This window comes from Cotesia glomerata, linkage group LG2 (genome assembly GCF_020080835.1).
Source record: "Cotesia glomerata isolate CgM1 linkage group LG2, MPM_Cglom_v2.3, whole genome shotgun sequence".
Lineage (NCBI taxonomy): Eukaryota > Metazoa > Arthropoda > Insecta > Hymenoptera > Braconidae > Cotesia > Cotesia glomerata.
In genome coordinates this window covers 1980793-2002755 of record NC_058159.1, presented here as the reverse complement: position 1 = coordinate 2002755, position 21963 = coordinate 1980793, and the positions used below count along the sequence as shown (strand labels likewise).

Below are 21963 nucleotides of genomic sequence, written 5' to 3'. Positions count from 1 at the left end.
ATGCCATGTGGGTACTTAAATGAAAGGTCTCGATGAGTGTAACATCGAAATGAGTTTAAATGCGTAAAAAATGTCATTAATTAAGAATCGATATTGTATCTTGTGAACTATTGACATTTTTAAAGATATAAGCTCATCCTGGTATTACATTCATCAAGACCTTTCATTTGAGTACCCACATCAATTTTTCATATATTTTATATATTTATATATTTTACAAATACCATATATATAAAATATGTAAAAAATGCCATGTGGGTACTTAAATGAAAGGTCTTGATGAGTATAACATCGAGATGAGCTTATATCTTTAAAAATGTCAATAGTTCACAAGAAACAAGCTCATTTCTTAATTATGTATCTAGAAATACAGCACTTTTTAATGCAGCTTAAATACTTTTCATCATATTTTGTTACTAAAAATTGAAATAAAAAATTTATTTTTCACCTAAAATTCAATGAGAAAAAATTAAATTATTAAATAACTCATCCATTTAATATATTGAGAACAAGCGGCAAGTAATTGCTCAAAACTTACTCAACATTGTGACGAATAAAAAAGAAAAATTTAACATAAGCTCATTACAAACTTTCTTCAACAATATACACCCATTATCCATAGATTACTTGGGCAGTTGATTTTTATAGCTATTCATTGCGCTTAATGATAAATTAACAATAAAAAGTTTAATAAAAAAAATGAACTGAAGATTTATAATCGGTCCGTTAAGCCTTACTATTAAATATTACAAAAAGATCTAATATAATATAATTTCATCAACCGAGAACAAAACATGTCGTCTCGTTCTCATTCCCTTTAATTTCCTCTTCCTCTCAAATATTTTCTCCTACGAATCTTAAACTTAAATAACACCCAACTTTCCATCGACGTTTTCTCGCCGTTAGTTAATTTAACGCTTTGTTGTACTCTACATTCATCTGATTCAATAACTCGAGCTTTATAATTATAATTTTAATCATAACATCTTCTTATTTCATCTCAGAGCTAAGTTTATTTTTATTCCTGCAATAAAAAAATAGATTAATAGAAAAAAAATAAGAAAATTATTATTTACCGGCGTTGAAGAATAACGAGCGGAGTCTGGAGATGCCGATGATGACCTAGCACTACTGCATGACATTCCATCACTGCCAAGACTCCCGTGGAAACTACCGTGCAGTGAACTAGATAGTGGACCTGGAGAAGCTGGAGACGCTGTTAATGGTGACTTGGATCTCACTGAGTCAGCCCGTGATCTAAAAATAAAATCAGTTGTTATTAATTTTTGTTATTTGTTCATTTTTTTTTTTTTTTGTAATTTTTGTGCGCATTTTAATTAATGAGTCGGCATGATTAGCTGAAAAATAATTTATCAATTGCAAATAAAATTATGATTGTGTTAGTTCTACACTGTAAAAATTTTGAGATTTTTATTTTTAATAAATAAATATATTTTTAATTTTAAATTAATAAAAATTTATCTTAACTATTAATTAAAGTTTTCAAAAAATTTAACGAACATTGAATAATAAATAACTTTTGTTAAATTGCATTGTACTTTTTTAATTATTGACGTTTTTAAAGATATAAGCTCATCTCGATATTACACTCATCAAGAGCTTTCATTTGAGTACCCACATGCATTTTTATATATTTTTCATATATACATATATATAAATATATAAAATATATGAAAAATTGATGTGGGTACTCAAATTAAAGGTCTCGATGAGTGTAACATCAGGATGAGCTTATATTGTTATAAATGTCAATAGTTCAGGAGATATGAGGTAATTTTGTAATTATTGATATTTTTTAAGTTTTAAGCTCATCCCGATGTTATACTCGTCAAGAGCTTTCATTTGAGTACCCACATGCATTTTTGATATATTTTTCATATATACATATATATAATATATAAATATATGAAAAAATGATGTGGGTACTCAAATTAAAGATCTTAATGAGTGTAATGTCGAGATGAGCTTATATCTTCAAAAATATCATTAGTTGACAAGATACAATGTCATTTTTTAATTATTGACCTTTTTAAAGATATAAGCTCATCTTGATGTTACACTCATCGAGCCCTTCCATTTGAGTACCCACATGGCATTTTTTACATATTTTATATATATGGTATTTGTGAAATATATAAATATATAAAATATATGAAAAATTGATGTGGGTACTTAAATGAAAGGTCTTGATGAGTGTAACATCAAGATGGGCTTATATCTTTAAAAAGGTCAATAGTTCACAAGATACAAGGTCATTTCTTAATTATGTATCTAGAGATAGATCATTTTCGAAAACAGCTTAAATACTTTTCATCATATAATTGTTATAAAAATTATTTTGCTTGATAAATCCTGACGTAAAAAATAAAAAATAAAAAATTAACATTGCTACATTTAATTAAATAAAATTATTTTAATTTTCTGAAATTAATTAACAAATAATTATAAAAAAAAAAAATAATATTGTAATTTTCAAATGAATTATTTAAAAAAAAAAAAAAAAAATTTACCCCGGAGTTTTTTTTAATCACTAAAAATAATCCATCCAAATTTTTTACAGTCTAATCAATGTACAAGTACACTAAGTCTAAAGTTCAGAGCCTAGTCTAAAGTTTGATGTCGAGAGTAATGATTAGTTTAAATAAAAAAAGTTACTAAATAAAAAGTAAATGTAAAATACAAGTACAAACATACAATAATAATAATGTATAAAGAGACAAAGACGAGCGTGAAGATGATGTCGATTGTTGGCTAAAAAATCAGCTTTAATACAGTGTACCTTTCAATTTGATCGACAAACGCAACAGCCTTCTTTTTGGTCCTGTTTACATTCAGTGATGGCATACTACAAAATTGTATTTTACGGTGTACTCAACTGTATTTCTTTGCATTAGAACAAACCTACAAACTAACGACATTATTGTTGTTATTAACCCGAGTTGGGTGATACTTTTGCAGCACGATAAATAATTAAATAAATTTTATTCTATCAACAAACTATTTGATATCAATTTAAATACTCATTACTGATTGTTAATTAATTTAAACTATTTTCAATTAACTATTAATTACTAGAACTAAAACTGACAATTACTAAGGCTAAAACTACGCTACTTAACTTTAAAATACTACGTACATTCGTAAAAATTAATAATTATGGATTATATTTGGAGTTATTATTGTTATTGTTTATTAATTTAATTATATGGATGCTTGCAGTGTATTGTGAGTTTAAGAAGGAAAGTAAATATTTTTTTAAGTGTAATAACTGCTGTCGGACGACAAATGTAACGGAGCGTAACAAAACTGAGATTGGCTTCCGTGGTGTCATTAAGAAAAAATAATGTCACCCTTTAAGAAATTGCGAAATATTTTTTTTTAAGTTTTTCTCAGGTGTATGGAAGTCACTGGTGTTGAAAAAATTTTAAGAGAAATATTTAGTTGATTTTTTGGAATAAATCATTAAATTTGATTAATTTTTTTTAATATTCTCATTAAAAAATTAAGAAATATTGAAAAAATTTTTCAGTTTCAAACTATAATTTATACATATAAATATAACAAAAATATTTATATTTTTCACATTTATTAGGAAATAAAATACTAATGTAATAAAAAAAAAAGAAATAATTTTTTCTAAAATTATTGGTAGTTTATTATATATATATTTCTCTGAAAATAATTGTAATTTTTTAATACTATCACAATAAATTTATTTAAAAATTTTTGGATTTTTATAAATCAAAATTTGTAAGTATGATTTAAATTAATAATTTTATTTTATTAACTAAAATTCCGCAAATATCATTATTTATTTTAAAAATCATTGAGCCGACTCAAAATATTAAAAAAAAAATTTCCAAAAAAAAAAAATAAGCTACAAATTTTATCTCGAGCTCAAAAAAAAATTTTTTTACTCCTTCATACTATATATAAAATATAAATTTTAATCATTGCCTAGATTATTAATTAATACTATCACAATAAATTTATTTAAAAAATTTTGCATTTTTATAAATCAAAATTTGTAAGTATGATTTAAATTAATAATTTTATTTTATTAACTAAAATTCCGCAAATATGATTATTTATTGTGAAAATCAGTGAACCGACTCAAAATGTAAAAAAAAAAATTTTTTCCAAAAAAAATAAGCTACAAATTTTATCCCGAGCTAAAAAAAATTTTTTTACTCCATTCTACTATGCATAAATTATAAATTTTAATCATTAGCTCAATTTTAAATTTTACACATTTTTATAATAAAATCTTAATAAATAAAAAAAAATTTCAACTGTGTAAAGTTCATGGTTCAAAAAAAGAACTCTTGACAAATTTTTTTTCAACTCAGTGACTCTCTAGTGTATATATACACTGAAAAAAGAAACTCTTGACTAGATTCTTGGCTCAAAAAAATATTAAGGAAGATTGAAAATTTCTTGAATGAAGTTATAGTTTCTTGAGCCAAGAAAATTTTCTTGAGTCAAGAAAATTTCTTTTTGCTCTAAAATAACTTTTGTCTTCCTTAAAATTTTTTTGACGCAAGAAATTTATTTTTTTTTGTGTATAAAAAAAAAGAAAACCATTGTATAAATAATAAATATTAATATAAATCAGATTTTGTTAGTTAATCAATAAATAAAAAAATGTAAAATATGTAAAGAATAATTACACATGTGTTATTAAATGATATATCTTACCTACTAGACTTGGGTGTAACAATATCCCTAGTTTCAGAGGTATATTTTCTTTCAGCTCGTCCGCCGTTGAATAACTCAACAGTCTCACGTGTTACAGTCTCGAGAAGAGGCTCGCCACCTCTGCGACCTTTGCTAAAGGTCCTCTGGTCAGTCTTCCGGACCATCACCACTCTTGACAACGGTTGATTGAAATCATGACCGTGCATTGTCGGCGGTATCATCGCTAGTGACTGCGATAGCGGCCCTCCCACCCTTGGGGACCTGAAAAAAATATTGTTATCAGCACACACTTTTAACTAACTAAATTAAAACACTTTGCAGTAAATTAAATATACCAATTATTAATTTATAAAGGTATTTCATAAATACAATGTTTATTTAATCTCAGAAATCGCGGAATCATTTCCTAGATTGCGTATTCAGTTACTCAACTTTATTTTATAACTATCAATTCTTTCACGTTTAAATTCATTGTATTTTTGTTATTTAATTATTTTTTTAATAATATTAATAATGGTTATTGTTTATACATAGAGTTAAAATATTATTTAAATCTCAACAAGACAGGACAACAAGCGTCATGTCTGCAAGAACAGAGTTAACTGATTGCAGGACTCAACATCGCGGGAGAATGTTCTTCTGGTTGGTAGAGAAGTGGCCAATTAGCCGTTACTCTAAGTATATATATATATATATATATATATATATATATATATATATATATATATATATATATATATATATATATATATATATATATATATATATATATATATTTATAAACCATGTAACTAAGACTTTCATTACACGCCAATTTTGATTAAATAAATAAATTATTTATTTAATGTATATTTTTTTTTTCATTATTTTCTAAGTGAAAAACGCATTTTGTAATTTAGAAATTTATTATAAAATATATTTTCTCTAAAAATTTATTTATTATTGTTAAGTAGAATTATTAAAATGAGAAATTTTTTTTTAGTTTAATTAATTCAAAATTTTTTGATAAAAAATTATCTAAGATCTTTAAAATGATTTTTCTTAGTTCAGGATATTTTTTTTTGAATCAAGTAAATTTTTTTCTAGTGTATTATTATTATTATTGTTGTTGTTGTTGTTCTTAGTATTATTATTATTAGTAATCTTAAAAAAAATGTTAATATTAAAATTTAATAAAAAATTCCACTAATAATTCTTTACAATTTTTACAAATAAAAAACCCATTTTTAAAAATTTTTTTCTGAATCAAGTAAATTTTTATCTAGTGTATTATTATTATTATTATTAATCTTAAAAAAATTTTAATATTAAAATTTAATAAAAAATTCCACTAATAATTCTTTAAAATTTTTACAAATAAAAAACTCATTTTTAAAAGTTTTCTTAATAATCTAAATATCAAAACAAACCATAAAAAATGTCCACTGATTTAATTATCATCAGATTTAATTGACTAGACCCTGAATTTACAGCTTTGAGACGAAAGCAATAAATGACTAATTTATTCCACTAGCAGATTAATGCAAAAAATTTTTGACATTGAAAAATTTACTTTCTCAATATTTATTTTTAACTTAAATTATTTTAATCTAAAAATAAAAATAAATTGACTTTCTTCTCAATAATTATTTTCGAAGTTGAGTAATTATGTACTAGAATTTTCTCAAGATTTATCAATCAAAAGTTAAAAATAATCTTTAATAAAATAAATTTTTTTTAAGTAAAAATAATGTTTAATTTAAAAATTAATCCAAATATTTGTACTTAGATTATTTAATGTAATTATTTTTAATCAAAGAAAATTCTTGACATGATTCATATCTCAGCAAAGGACAATCTGTGGTTATATATGATATAAATATATGTATATATGGGGATTAGTGTAATGTAATGTAATGTAACGATAGTAACGAGTTCGTGAGCGGCCGAGTGAGTACCGCTATTCCGGTTGACCGGGATCAGTGCTCTGGAACACAAGTTAAGCGGCATCTTCAACACAACTCTTCCCTACATACACTAATAAAGAAAAAAATAAAGAAAAAAGAGAATGGGTTAAAATGTAAGAGTAAAAATAAAAAGCAAATTTCTCATCTTCGTCTCATATTCCTAAATATATAAATATAAGACACGTGTGCGCTCACGTGCTGACACTACTTGATAGCCGGTTTTATACGCACGTGCTTACATTAGCTCTACGTGTATCACTACGGCCAATTATCCGCGATGTTATTTAACTTACTATCTTACTTATCTACTTTACATCCTACGTCTAGTTATTTTAGTCTTTATTCATTTTTACAACAAAAACAAACACAGAAATTGAGTGAAAATCATTCACGGGCTCTGTAGATTTATTGTTATTTTTAATAAAATTTATATCGACCGTCTAATTAGCAATTGGTCTAACTTCTTATTTTTTTGGGTGATTTTTTAACTTTTTAATGTAACAATAATCCAATTATAAATTATTGAATGATCCAAAGCAATAAATTATACCTCTATTAAATATTAAATTGTTTTTTAAACTGATAATAAATTCTGAAGTAATTATTTTATTGTATAAATGGAAGATTCTCTCAAATGTAATTACAATTTGCACTGATAGATGGATTTATTTGTATTAAAAAATTTATTTATTCATTTGTAAAGAAACGCTCTCGGCAATTTACAACAATATGTTACATTTTTATGTACACAGAAAGAAAAATGTTCTTGAATCAAGTATTTTATATTATATTTTTGAAGAGCTTAATATTCTTGGTTTGAGTAGAAAAATTCTTGATTTAAAAAAATTTTTCTTGATTTAAGGAAATTTTACTTAATTCAATAATTGTTCGTCTTGATTCAAGACAATTATCCTCTTCAAAATTATATTCTTGGTTTAAGAATTTTTCTCTTGAATCAAGTTAATTTTTTTTCTGTGTATAGAATGTTTAGAATTAATGATTTTATACAATACATAACATCTTCAAAGAGAAGATATATTTAAGAAATTTAAAAAATTTAAGAGATTAAAGAACGAAAGAATTAAATTTGATAGAAAAAATTATAAAAAATTTAAAAGAATAAGAAAAACTTAGTATGTCTGATAGTTTATAATCACTATTTGTACATCTGGAATGTTATTATTTTAGAATCACCCTTTTTGCTTCACTTTTTCTTTTATCTGCTGGTCCTCCAAAAATATCAATATAATTTGTTAAAAAATATTTGTTAATAGTGGACAAATCATTTCTTAGAGACCACTTTTTAGTATCACACAAATATTTCTTAGTATTTAAAATGATTTGTTTATATTTAATAAATCTGATATTCATTTATAAAATATTAATAAATCTTTTTAAATATTTGTTAAGGACTAAAAAGTGGTCTCTAATAAATGATTTGTTAAATATTAACAAATATTTTTAACTATAAACAAATCCTTCTATCAATGTGTTAATTAGAACGTCGATAAGCGCTATTTATATCTATTAAGATTTCTTGCAGAGCAAATTTGGCTCACATTTTTGAGTTTATCAGAAAATTTTTAAGTAATTGCAGAAAAAAGGACTGAAATTTAGAAAAATATAATTATTAGAGAATAAATTTATTAAATATCGGCTGAATCATTTAATAAAAAAAAAAAAAAATTCTTGGATCAAAAAAGAGCTTCATATTCTTGATTTAAGTAGATTTAAATTAAAAAAATTTTTTTTTTATAAGTAAACAAACATAAATTAACTATAAAAAATTTATTAATAATCTTATCTTAGTATTAAAGATTTCTGTCAGTTATTCCAGCAACAGCTGCTATGTTTTTCAACGGTAATTAAAAATAAGCTTAGTAATGCCTTCTGACTTGCAGTTACAACTTTAAAATTTTTTTAAAACACTAAGAATAAGATTCTGAAGATTTAATACTTACAAATAAATTTTAATCTATCTTTCATTAACTTTTTCTATTGAAAAATATTTTTTGTATTTTATTTTATACAAAATTTGTGTAATTTTTCTATTATTTAAAGATTTTGTCAATTTTAAACTCATAATGCGATGAAAATAAAAATAAAAATGTTTAAATTTTTTTAAAATAAATTTTTATTTTTGTCTGCAATAATAAAATAAAAAAAGAGTAAAATTTGCCGGCTTATCGTAAATTAAAGTGAAAGTTTAATACTTCGGAAGGACTAATAAAAAAAGAAACAAAACGAATTTATAAATAATAGCGTTTATAAATAAAACAACCGTTATTATTATTATGCTTGTATAAAATATATACTGTGAGATAATTTATTAATTTACGTATTACTTGTAACATATTTTTTCTGCAAAGGTAAATATTACCGCATCTGCTTAAGAGAACGTAACATTATTGTTGTTATACACTACAATATGTTTCACATTCTTTTTATCGTTTATAAAATTCAAAATACTCCGTCACTAGAAAATGAAACGTGAGTTTATGTTTTATTTTTTAAACTTAATAATTTGATACTTAAAATAATCTGCTTGGTAAAAAATAAATCCGTTCTAATCCTGAATTAGAATTATAAAAGTAACTCAATTAAATAAATTTTGAATGACTATTGTAATTTAAGTCCCGAGGCCATGAGATCACCGGGAACTCAAAATAAAAACTCGTAAAAAGTGACTTGTACGTAACAATTGAAAAAACACAATAACGCGCTGTACTTGCTCACGTTACGATTATCTTCTTATAGACAACACACTAAAGGATAATTATTATGTAAGAAACGATATGTCGCCGCTGACATTGAGCCGTGGGCCAGTGAACACAAGTATTCCTTATATTTATTATAACTATGATATACTGGTGTCACCTGTATGGTTAAATAAGAAAATTTTTTTAATTTGAAGAGAAACGTTGGGATTAATTCCAAGAATTATTGATAATTTTTATGAGAAAAATTAAATAATTTTTAAAGGTGTGAAATTTTCATTTGAATTACAGCGGGGAAAACTGCAGTAAAATCTTCTGGTCCTTTAATTAATATTATTTTATAGATTTTAATTTTTATTATTTTTGTAAACTATAAATTCTTCTTGTGAACTATAAATAAATAAAATTTTGCTTTATTAAATAATGAATTTTGTTAAATTGCACTGTACTTTCTTAAATATTGACATTTTTAAAGAAATAAGCTCATCCCGATGTTACACTCATCAAGAGCTTTCATTTGAGTACCCACATGCATTTTCATATATTTACCATATATAAATATATAAAATATATGAAAAATTGATGTGGGTACTCAAATGCAAGGTCTCGATGAGTGTAACATCGAGATGAGCTTATATCTTTGAAAATGTCAATATTTCACACGATAAAAGGTAATTTCTTAATTATTCATATTTTTAAAAATGCAAGCTCATCCTGATGTAACGCTCATCAAGAGCTTTCATTCGAATACCCACATGCATTTTGATATATTTTTCATATATACATATATATAAATATATGAAATGTATGAAAAATTGATGTGGGTACTCAAATGAAAAGTCTCGATGAGTGTAACATCGGGATGAGCTTGTATCTTTAAAAATGTCAATAATTAAGAAATTATATTGTATTTTGTCAACTTATGATATTTTTAAAGATATAAGCTCATCCCGATGTTACATTCATCAAGACCTATCATTTGAGTACCCACATGCATTTTGATATATTTTTCATATATACATATATATAATATATATAAATATATGAAAATTTGATGTGGGTACTCAAATGAAAGCTCTTGATCAGTGTAATGTCGAGGTGAGCTTATATCTTCAAAAATGTCAATAGTTGACAAGATACAAGGTCATTTCTTAATTATTGATATTTTTAAAGATATAAGCTCATTTCGATGTTACACTTATCAAGAGCTTTCATTTGAGTACCCACATGCATTTTCATATATTTTTCATATATACATATATATAAATATATGAAATGTATGAAAAATTGATGTGGGTACTCAAATGAAAGGTCTCGATGAGTGTAACATCGGGATGAGCTTGTATCTTTAAAAATGTCAATAATTAAGAAATTATATTGTATTTTGTCAGCTTATGATATTTTTAAAGATATAAGCTCATCCCGATGTTACATTCATCAAAACCTATCATTTGAATGCCCACATGCATTTTGATATATTTTTCATATATACATATATATAATATATATAAATATATGAAAATTTGATGTGGGTACTCAAATGAAAGCTCTCGATCAGTGTAATGTCGAGGTGAGCTTATATCTTCAAAAATGTCAATAGTTGACAAGATACAAGGTCATTTCTTAATTATTGATATTTTTAAAGATATAAGCTCATTTCGATGTTACACTCATCAAGAGCTTTCATTTGAGTACCCACATGCATTTTCATATATTTTTCCTATATACATATATCTATAATATATATGATTATATGAAAAATTGATGTGGGTACTCAAATGAAATGTCTCGATGAGTGTAATGACAGTAGTTCACAAGATACATAAATAATCGATTAAGAACAATAAAAATCAATTTATACTGAAGAATAAAAATGAGTTTTTACTAATTGTAAAATAACTATAATTTAAAATAATTCCAACCTAAATTTTTCTGAAGAAAAATTTCTCTTTAAATTCAGGCACACGCAAAGCATAATTCAACCTCATTTTCTCATTTCTATATTAACAACTTTAAGATGAACTTTCTTTAAAACAGCTAAATAATTAATTATTTATGTATTGTGAATTTATATTAATGGATTTTTACCTTGACATGAAAAATTAATTTATTCCCGCGTATTTAAATAAAATTTATAGTAATGATGATGATTGAATGTTGAGCAGTGATTCAAAATTTAAACGAGCTTTTATTTGTTTTTTAAAATTGTTTCAGTAAACACCTGATGTATCAATAAGTAGCACTGATGTAAGTGCCTGTATATTGACGATGATTATTCTAATGACCGATAATTATTACTTATGTAACTAGGCATTGTTAGCGAGAGTATGATGCGATCAGTTGAACAATGCGCTTGAAATGATTGTAAGTAAGACAATTTATATTATAAAATATAAATTAAAATAATAACAACAATAAAAATTATATTGTGTTTATTATTGTTTTTCTAAATTCATTCATTATTTAATTATTGTAATAATAATTACAAAAGATGTTTGTTCTTTTTGATCTCATAAATTTGAATTGTTATTTCGATATTTTTAGGCCAAAAAATATCAAAGAGGTTTTAAATTGCTTTGAGGTTTTTGCTGTCTGCGTCTTTGTCTTCCGGACAAGACTTATTATTAAAACTCGAGACATTTTAAATAAAAAATAATTATGTGGTTTGTACGCATTTGTTTTCCGACGCCTCTGTTATGAATATGATGGATGTTTTTGAGATCGTGGGACTTTTGATTCTCATCACTAAATAATAGGCTACTTAATTACAGGTTTCAAATTTTTAAATTTGATTAATAATAATAATAATAATAAATTAAATTTAAAATTTAATTTTAATTTCAAATTTTTAAATTTGATTGATAATAACAATAACAATAACAATAATAACAATAATAATAATAATAAGTTGATAAAAATAATATTAAAAATAACCTTTGTAATTAAGGTGACAAAAATTTTTTTATATTCTCTGAATAACTTATTTTTGTTTGCATTACCGTAAATAATGTTTTGATAACACCGGTCGTATTTTATAGCGTGTAATTTTTAAAAAAATTTTCAAAGAAATTATTGAAATAAATTTAAGCAAGAATTTTTTGAATGATTAATTGAAGCAATAAAGAGAAATATATTTTAGTTTGTACTAAGTTTTATCAGATGCAAACATTTAGTATTTAGTTATTTATAACAATGATGTACTAAGCGTATAATTATTAATTTATGACTTAATTAGTGTTACTATTAAGATAAATGTATTTAGTTGGATTTAAATGACTTTTTTTAAATTGTGAAATAAGTTTTTTCATAGTCATATCGCGGTATCTAATCGAAAATATCTCAGTTTATTTAAAAATATTCAATGTTTTTTTAGATGTTTGTAAAATAAGATTAAATTAATGACTAATAGATAAAATTTTTCTTGTGACTTTTTAAGTTAATTGATAAAATTGTAATTAAAATAATATTATAAGTTGATAAATAATAATCAAAAACCTTCGACTAAAATTATTCTTTAAGAATAAGAGACAAGTAAAATTAATATTTTTAATTTTAAAGCAATAAAAAAAAAATACAGTTGATTAAAACAAAAAAATTTGGATCAAAAATTGAATAATTTTTTTTTTAGCTTAAAAAAAAATTATTCAATAATAATAATAATAATAATAATAATTTTTTAAGCTAAAAAAAATTTTTTCCTCATTACTTTTTTTTTTCAATGAATTATTTTATTTTAATCAAAGTATGACTTAAAAAATTGATGAATTCCACATTAGTGATCGATTTTATCAAACAAACAAACAGAAAATATACAAACATAATTATACATTTTTATATCCTGACGGTTTTATTTATCGACCATAGAGGTCATACAGGCGCAATATTAACGTAAAGTGAATGCTCACTGTTAATTCTAGAATAAAGTAGAAATACCGGAGGTCAAGTTCAAGGTTTTCACGGCGTTAATAATTACATAACACTGTCACTGTAATTTCAAAAATCCCGATGATTAAATCCTTTTCCTCTGTACGACTTAAAAAATTATTTTTCACTTTCGTGGCCTTTAAAAACAATGACTTCTTAAAATTCATTTAAAAAAGCCGCGTCATATAGTTATATTAATAAAAAATCAACACCAAAGAGCATTCTTAAGATAATTTTAGAGTCTTTGATTAAGTTGTGCGGTTATGAATTTAAATGAACACCCATGTCGCCATACCCATCGCCCGTATCGATCCCAGATGCGCGTACATGCACGCGGTAATGTTAATCTATATTGTAAATTTTATTTTAACATTACGAAACACAAATACAAATAGAGTTGTGCAATATATATATATATCAAGTGTGTCAACCTGGAAATTTGAGACTCACGAGGATCCAATATTTATCAACGATAACCATCAATTACAAATTTATAAATTATACATATGCTCAGTTGTGTACTTAGCAATTTATTTTTTATTTTTATGACCTGAAATTTTTTATCAACGATACTGCAGACTTATAAATTATATTATTTATTACTTTCAAATTGTAGCGTAGCTAATAATATATTTTAAAACAATGACGGGAGAATTTATTTATAAAGACGTCTAATCAAATAAAATTTATCATTAATTCGATCAATTATCATAATCTATAATCCATTATAAATCATAAATTATTAAACATCAATATGATCTATCAAATAAAACAGTAAAAAATTAATTATACTTCTTTATGTTTACTTGATCTATTTTTTTCTTCACTAATCTCCTGTTTATCAAATTTTATATATTTTATGATTTTTAATTAGTTTTTTATCAAATTCAAATTTTTTTCAATTAAGATAATTAGTGACCTTTTATTGGTAATATTAATCAATTTTTTATGCGCCTAAAATTTTTTTAATTTCATAAAATTCTTGTGAAATCATTTTTTAGAGTTTAATTTCTTATTAAAATACAAATTTAATATTTTTTTATTAAATTATTGTAATTTTATGATTAATGCAATTTTTTTTTTTTTAATAATTTTTCAGAGTAAAATTAATTTTTTTTTTATTCATATATTTTTAATAAATTTATTTTTTATTCATGGAGCTATTATCAATTATTAAATCGTAAAATATTTTTTTTTAAGAAATAAAATTATGAAATTATCATAAGCAAGCAAATTTTGTTCATAAAAAAAAAATTATAGCCCAGATAAGAATTTTTTAGCTAAAAAATTTGTCCAAGTAAAACAATACATCACATTTTGTCTTTATTATTATAAATAATCATCAGAATAATTTTATAAATTTAGTAAAAGGATTTTCCATAAATTTAATGAGTGAAATTTAAATATTTTTATTTTAAAAGTTTATTTTAAATAAATAAAAATTAATTTTTTTGCAAACCAAAAAAATATTTTTTAACCTAACAAACAAAATTAAATTTTCTTTAAGAATAATCCAACCCAGATTTTTTCCTAAATTTATGATTAATACTATTTTTTATAAAATAATTATCAATTATTAAGTCGTGAAATATTTTTTTCTTAGAATACTTCTAAGAAATTATGAAATTATAATAAGCCAGTAAATTTTGTTTATAAAAAAAAAATTCTTGCCCAGACAAGAATTTTTTAGCTAAAAAATTTGTCCAATTAAAACATTACGGCATTTATTATTTTAAATAATCATCAGAATAATTTTATAAATTCAATAAAAGTATTTTTCTTTTAAATAAATAAAAATTAAGTTTTCCGCAAACTAAAAAAAATATTTTACCCCAAAAAATCAAATTAAATAAAAAATTTTCTTTAAGAATTATTCAACCCAGATTTTTTCCTAAATTTATGATTAATACCATTTTTTGTAAAGCGATTATCAGTTATTAAGTCGTAAAATATTTTTTTTTAAGAAATAAAATTATAAAATTACAATAAACAATCAAATTTTGTTTATAAAAAAAAATTATTGCCTAGACAAAAATTTTTTAGCTAAAAAATCTGTCTAATTAAAACAATACTGCCTTTATTATTATAAATAATCATCAGAATAATTTCATAAAAGTATTTTTCTTTTAAAATAAATAAAAAAAAATTTTTTACCCCAACAAACCAAATTAAATAAAAAATTTCCCTTCAAAATTCTCCAACCCAGATTTTTTCCTAAAAAATTTCCCACATAAAAACTCAAGTCGCATCCCATAAAATAAAAACTGAATCTTCCAGCCCGGAAAAGAAAAAACAATAAAAAATTACCTCACGGAGTAGGACCTTCCCGGTTTGGAGGTCATCGTACCGTGACGATGCAGTAGACTCAACTTAAATCGATTATCTCGTGACGTCTTCTCCTTGATAGAATTATTATATTTTATACACTGTTATTGAAATTACTCCTCGACACACATTTAAATAAAACTCCAAAACTACGCGATGTATGTAAAATATTAAAATATCAATACCCGGCACGTTAATACTCCACACGTGGACGACGTCTATAGCAAATAATTGCCCTAAAAAATCTCTACTAAACACGTGTCATTCTTCTCTAGCTCCAGATACGACACTACAGCATTCCAGCGAAGTTCTAGTGCTCCAGTTTTTGCTCCAGACTCTAGATAACCAGATCAGAGATAACTTATCACTTCCGTCCGCTTCTAAGTGACTTTTCTTTACTTCCTCAATATAAATACTAAACGTCAATAATTATTTTTTTAAGTTCAATTACCCGCAAATTATTTTTTAACATTAATCTCTAATATTTTTCTCTATTTTTATCTATTCTTTATTTATCGAACCCGCGACACAGAAAAAGGGCAAATGAAGCCTCGGAGACACTAAACGCCGACAACTCACGACCATCGATGTCCATCCTCAAGATCGAGGTCGGGACATAAATCACTAACATCTTTAGCGTCACTTATTGCGAAAAAGTTAATTAATAATAATTATAGTAACAAATTATTTCTTAATTAACATTTAAAGTTTTTTTTAAAATAAATTTCACATTTAATTTTATTTGTTTTTTTTTATTATTAATAATAATTAATAATTTTTACTTCCTTTGTTATTAAAAGTGTGCGAAGAATTTTAATCAATTAAATTTTTATTTTTTAATTTAAACACTAAAATTTATTAAGAAAATTTCTTGGTTTGCACCAGAATTATTTTTGTAAAAAAAGACACAATTTAGTCCACTATTGAAATAATTTTTAGGAAAAATTTAGGAAGATATTTTTTATTACTTCCTTTAATTTTAATTATTATTGGTAATGTTATTAGAGTAAATTAAAATTGATAATTGAGAAAAACGTAGACGTTATTCCGGCAATCGTCGATAGAGGAATGGAGTGTAGACGTGAGAGCCAGGCGCAAGTTGAGTGGTGAGTCTGCGATTCGTGAGTGGGAGTTGGAGCTTCGATCGAACAGAACAGAATGTTCCGAGGGTGGGTCGCGATGAGAGGGGACGGATATAGACGAAACAGGGGGCCATTCGGGTGTTTTTATACTGATGCATTTAGGGTGCAGTTTTCTTGCCTTGGTATTGCATTGGTTTTTAATTTAAGTGCAGATTGACTGTTTAATTTTTTTTAAATCCAAAGAATTTTATTTTTTTTAAGTAAATTAATATTTTAATAATTTACAAAAATTTGTTGTTGATTTTTAATATTTATTTTAATATCGGGCTCCACTTTTTCCAGACTTAGAAAATTTTTTTTTATTTTTTATGACGGACTTACAAATAATTTAGTAAAAATTTTATCTGCAAAAAAATAAATTCTTAAATAGAAAATACAATTTTATTTTATTTAATTGATTTAATATTAATTAATTAAATTATTTTATTAAAAAAATATTTATGGAGACAAAAATTATTTTTAACAAACTAGAATTTTTTTAGCAATATTTTTGCTTCAAAATTTTATTTAGGCCAAGATTATTTTGATCTTTATTTTTTTTTCCAGCTTTAAAAATTAATGTTTCAATTTTTCTTTACAATCTGTTAAGAATTTATTGTTATTAATTATAATTATAATTATAATTATAATTATAATTTTGTCTCCATAAATATTTTTTTAATTAAATAAAATTGTATTTTTACTTGAGAATTTATTTTTTTGTACATAAAATTTTTATTAAATTATTTATAAGTCCGTAAAAAATATAATTAATCATAAAGTTACTCAATCTACAATTTAACGTATGAATAACAATAACTAATAATTATTAGTTATTGTTATTCATACGGTAAATTGTAGATTGAGTAACTTTATGATTAATTATATTTTTTACGGACTTATAAATAATTTAATAAAAATTTTATGTACAAAAAAATAAATTCTCAAGTAAAAAATACAATTTTATTTAATTAAAAAAATATTTATGGAGACAAAAATTATTTTTAATGAATTAGAAATTTTTTAGCAATTTTTTTGCTTCAAAATTTTATTTAGGCCAAGAGTTATGATTGATTTTTATTTTTTTTTTGCAGTTTTAAAAATTAATGTTTCAATTTTTTTTATAGTCTGTTAAGAATTTATTATTATTAATTATTAGTTATTGTTATTCATACCGTAAATAGTAGATTGAGTAACTTTATGGTCAATTATATTATTATGGGTTGGCTGAATGAAAATTTATCGAATGTAGATTGTAAATAGAGAGAAAAATGAAATAGATCGAGCGAATTATTAAATTAAAATAAATATCGACAAGGTTGTTTACATAAACCACGTACATTGATACTGTATTATCTATCACAGGTGTTGTTAGGTATATTAATATTCTTCCTGCCACCAAGGTGACTGATTTGAATTTTCCAAAGGCTTATCGCGTTGTTAAAGGTTGTGTAAACCTACTGCCTTTGATATTTGTTGTACATTATTATATATGTTATTTACATCTATTGAAATTAAATTTAAAATAAATTGTTTACTAACCACACAGTTAAGTAATGTTAACAATCTTTCTGAGGATTTTAATCATGTTTCTGAAGGTGTTGACGTTCACTGCTTTTGAAATTTTAATAATGAAAGCTATTACTCATTTTTTGTGGGAATTCCGTTGATTTTTTTTGTAAATATTCAAATTTTAAATATTTAAATTGTTTTTTAAGTTCTTAGAATCTTAAAAAATATTTTAAAACTCGCAATGATTTTTTAAAGTTTGATTAATTCACTTGATAATTTTTTATTGAAATTTTACTATAATTTTTTAGTTTTTTAAATTTTTTGTCTCTGAAATGTTTTAGAATTTTTATTTAATTAATTGGCTTGATTTTAATTATTATTTTCTTTTAATAATTTTTATCCCGGAAAATTTTTTACAATTTCCAAATTTAATCAAAATTTTTATCAAATAATTTTATAAATTTACCCAATGTTCAAAAAATTAAAAATGTTTCAATCTAAAATACATTTTTTATTTTTTGAATATAAGAAAAATTTATAAAATTATTTGACAAAAATTTTAAGATTAAATGTAAAAATTGTAAAAAATTTTCGGGGAAAAAAATTATTAAAAGAAAATAATAATTAAAAGTTTACAAGCCAATTAATTAACTAAAAATTCTAAAACAATTTGAAGACTTAAAAAATTCAAGAATTTTAGTAAAATTTCAATAAAAAATTAAATAGAAAAATATTTTAATTTCTTTCTAAAATAAATTTTTCCCAAAAATTAAACTATTTTTAATCCAAAAACAAAAACTTTCTATTTTAGATCGAAACATTTTTTATTTTTTAAATATAGAGTAAGTCTAAAATTATTTGACAAAAATTTTGAGATTAAATTTAAAAATCGTAAAAAATTTTCGGGAAAAAAATTATTAAAAAAAAAAATAATAATTAAAATTTTACAAGCTAATTAATTAATTAAAAATTCTAAAATAATTTGGAGACTTAAAAAATTTAAAAAACCAAAAATTTCAATAGAAAAATATTTTAATTTCATCCTAAAATAAATTTTTCTCAAAAATTAAACTATTTTTAATCCAAACCTAAAAATTCCTAAAATATTTTTCCCCCCAAAAAAAAAAATCTTATAAATTTTGAAACTGCATGGTATGGGACATTCGACCTAAGACCCGAGACGTAAATGATCCGCGAGCCGAACTAATTACATCTAGTAATAGATGAGCGTAAAGCGAGAAAAATAACCGGAGGAATGAAGAAGAAATACAAGTAATTAAAGAAAGTACGTGCATTCCAAGCATGTTCCAGACGCATAAATCCCTCACCAAGAGGATGACATACCTATCCGACGTGGTGATAAATATAAACTTTGCTCAAAATATGTCACGTGACATTTCACGTCCAAATTTCAAAGCTTCCGGCATTCTTTCAAATATTGTGATTGTATTTATTTATAAACAAAAATACTTTCAATTGAACAACTCCTGCTGCTATTCCTACTTAAAAGTTTGAAAAATAAATAAAGTTTGAGTTAGCATGTGTATTACGTCACCGAGTCGCGAGCTCAAGACTTCCGTTGAGGCTTCCGGCGATCGGAACGTAAACGAGAATAATACACTTTCTCCTATCTGTACGGCTACATGATTTAAGTATGATAATGTATTAGTACAAGTAATTATACTCGTACTTGTCCCGTACAAATATAATAGTGTGACTGAGTGAAGAATGAACGAGTACTCTGTTTACAGTACACCTGTGAACTAGTTGGTACGACCTGTCGAGTGTAAAACCGTGCCACCGTGCCGATACACTGCTTCAGATTCTAGTCATGACGACGCCTTCTATTCTCCTCTCCTCGTATTATATTTATGTGCATATACATTGTCATGTATAACATTAATGTCTATACTACAGTCTATAGATACATTTTATATCTAACAGGTTAATCGATGCACCAGATCCCGTTTTCTTCACACTAAAATATTTTCTTATTTTTGGCTTGGAAATATAAATACAATTTTTAGTGTATTGATTTTTAGCAATAGATTATTATCATTATTACAAACAATCGATGTGACTGTCGTGACTTGTAAACTATAAATAAATAAAATTTTGCTTTCTTAAATAATGACTAATGTTAAATTGCACTGTACTTTTTTAATTATTGACAATTATAAAGATATAAGCTCATCCTGATGTTACACTCATCAAGAGCTTTCATTCGAGTACCCACATGCATTTTTATATATTTTTCATATATATAAATATATAATATAAATAAATATATAATATATATGAAAAATTGATGTGGCTACTTAAATGAAAGGTCTTGATGAGTGTAACATCGGGATGAGTTTATATCTTTAAAAATGTCAAAAGTTCACAAGATATTTGTTAAAATGCCCTGTACTTTCTGAACTATTAACAATTATAAAGATATAAGCTCATCTCGATGTTACACTGATCAAGAGCTTTCATTTGAGTACCCACATGCATTTTTATATATTTTTCATATATATAAATATATACTATATATAAATATATGAAAAATTGATGAGGGTACTCAAATGAAAGGTCTCGATGAGTGTAACATCGGGATGAGCTTATATCTTAAAAAATGTCAATAGTTCACGAGATAAAAAGTAATTTCTTAATTATTGATATTTTTAAATATGTAAGCTTATCCTGATGTAACGCTCATTAAGAGCTTTCATTTGAGTACCCACATGTATTTTGATATATTTTTCATATATTTATATATATAATATATATAAATATATGAAAAAATGATGTGGGTACTCAAATGAAAGGTCTTGATGAGTATAACATCAGGATGACCTTATATCTTACAAAATTTCAATAGTTCATGAGATACAGGGTCATTTCTTAATTATGTATCTAGAAATACTTATCATATAAATTAAATATCGGTGAGAACAGTATGAAACCTGGAAAAGGCACAAATTTAAGTCAAGACCTTTGCAATAGCATTAAATTTCACTAAAAAAACCGATTTTATCATAATAAATACAGTGGCCACAAAATTTTACTTATTTTTTTAATAAATATAGATTATTATTATTCACTTATTACGAAAATTTTGAAATTTTTTTTAGTAAAAATAATAATAGTTTATAAGATTGAATTACTGTTATCATCATTTTAGGTAAGCTATTAAAAATACAAAAAAAAATAATAAGAGATAATTTTTGTAGAAAATAAAATTCTTCATAAAAAAGATCTTTGATCTTTTGATCTTTCAGACAGAATATTGATTTAAACAAAAAATGAAAAAATATTATTGCACACGTGAATCAAAGGAGGGACAGATAAATGAATTAAAAAGGGATAATATATGTAATAAAAATGATTAACCTTTAGTAATATCATCTGGGAACCTTTAACATCACACATAACATACACAGCACCTCGTACAAATATATAATATCTTGGTTTGAGTGTATGGAAGCTCGTACATAAATAACAACGCGGAATGTTATGTTTGTACTAAGTGACTTCGTTGAGAGAAAGGATGGATGCATATACAAGTGTGCAGATGATTGTGTTGAAAGATAATTTATTCGTAGGTAAATTATTCTCTCAGCGTATTTAACACTTAATATGTATGCAATAAGATCCTATTTGTACTGTAACAATTATTTAAACTTATTTTATTATTAAAAACTTTCTTCTATT

At 24.0% G+C, this 21963-nt stretch overlaps 1 protein-coding gene across 5 annotated transcripts in view; it reads right to left on the bottom strand.

Annotated features, from left to right (window-relative positions):
* Nucleotides 1–21963, bottom strand: part of LOC123258417 — a 48694-nt gene that overhangs the window by 17692 nt on the left and 9039 nt on the right. For 3 of the 5 annotated variants that reach the window (XM_044718410.1, XM_044718413.1, XM_044718411.1), the window contains 3 exons: nucleotides 4720–4980; nucleotides 2801–2866; nucleotides 1077–1257 (listed from right to left, as the gene is read on the bottom strand). In XM_044718410.1, the coding sequence (XP_044574345.1) occupies nucleotides 1077–1257; nucleotides 2801–2866; nucleotides 4720–4980 (508 nt within the window). Of the gene's footprint in view, nucleotides 1–1076; nucleotides 1258–2800; nucleotides 2867–4719; nucleotides 4981–15613; nucleotides 16342–21963 lie in introns of those variants that run through there. The other 2 variants (XM_044718415.1, XM_044718412.1) reach the window with 2 other exon arrangements.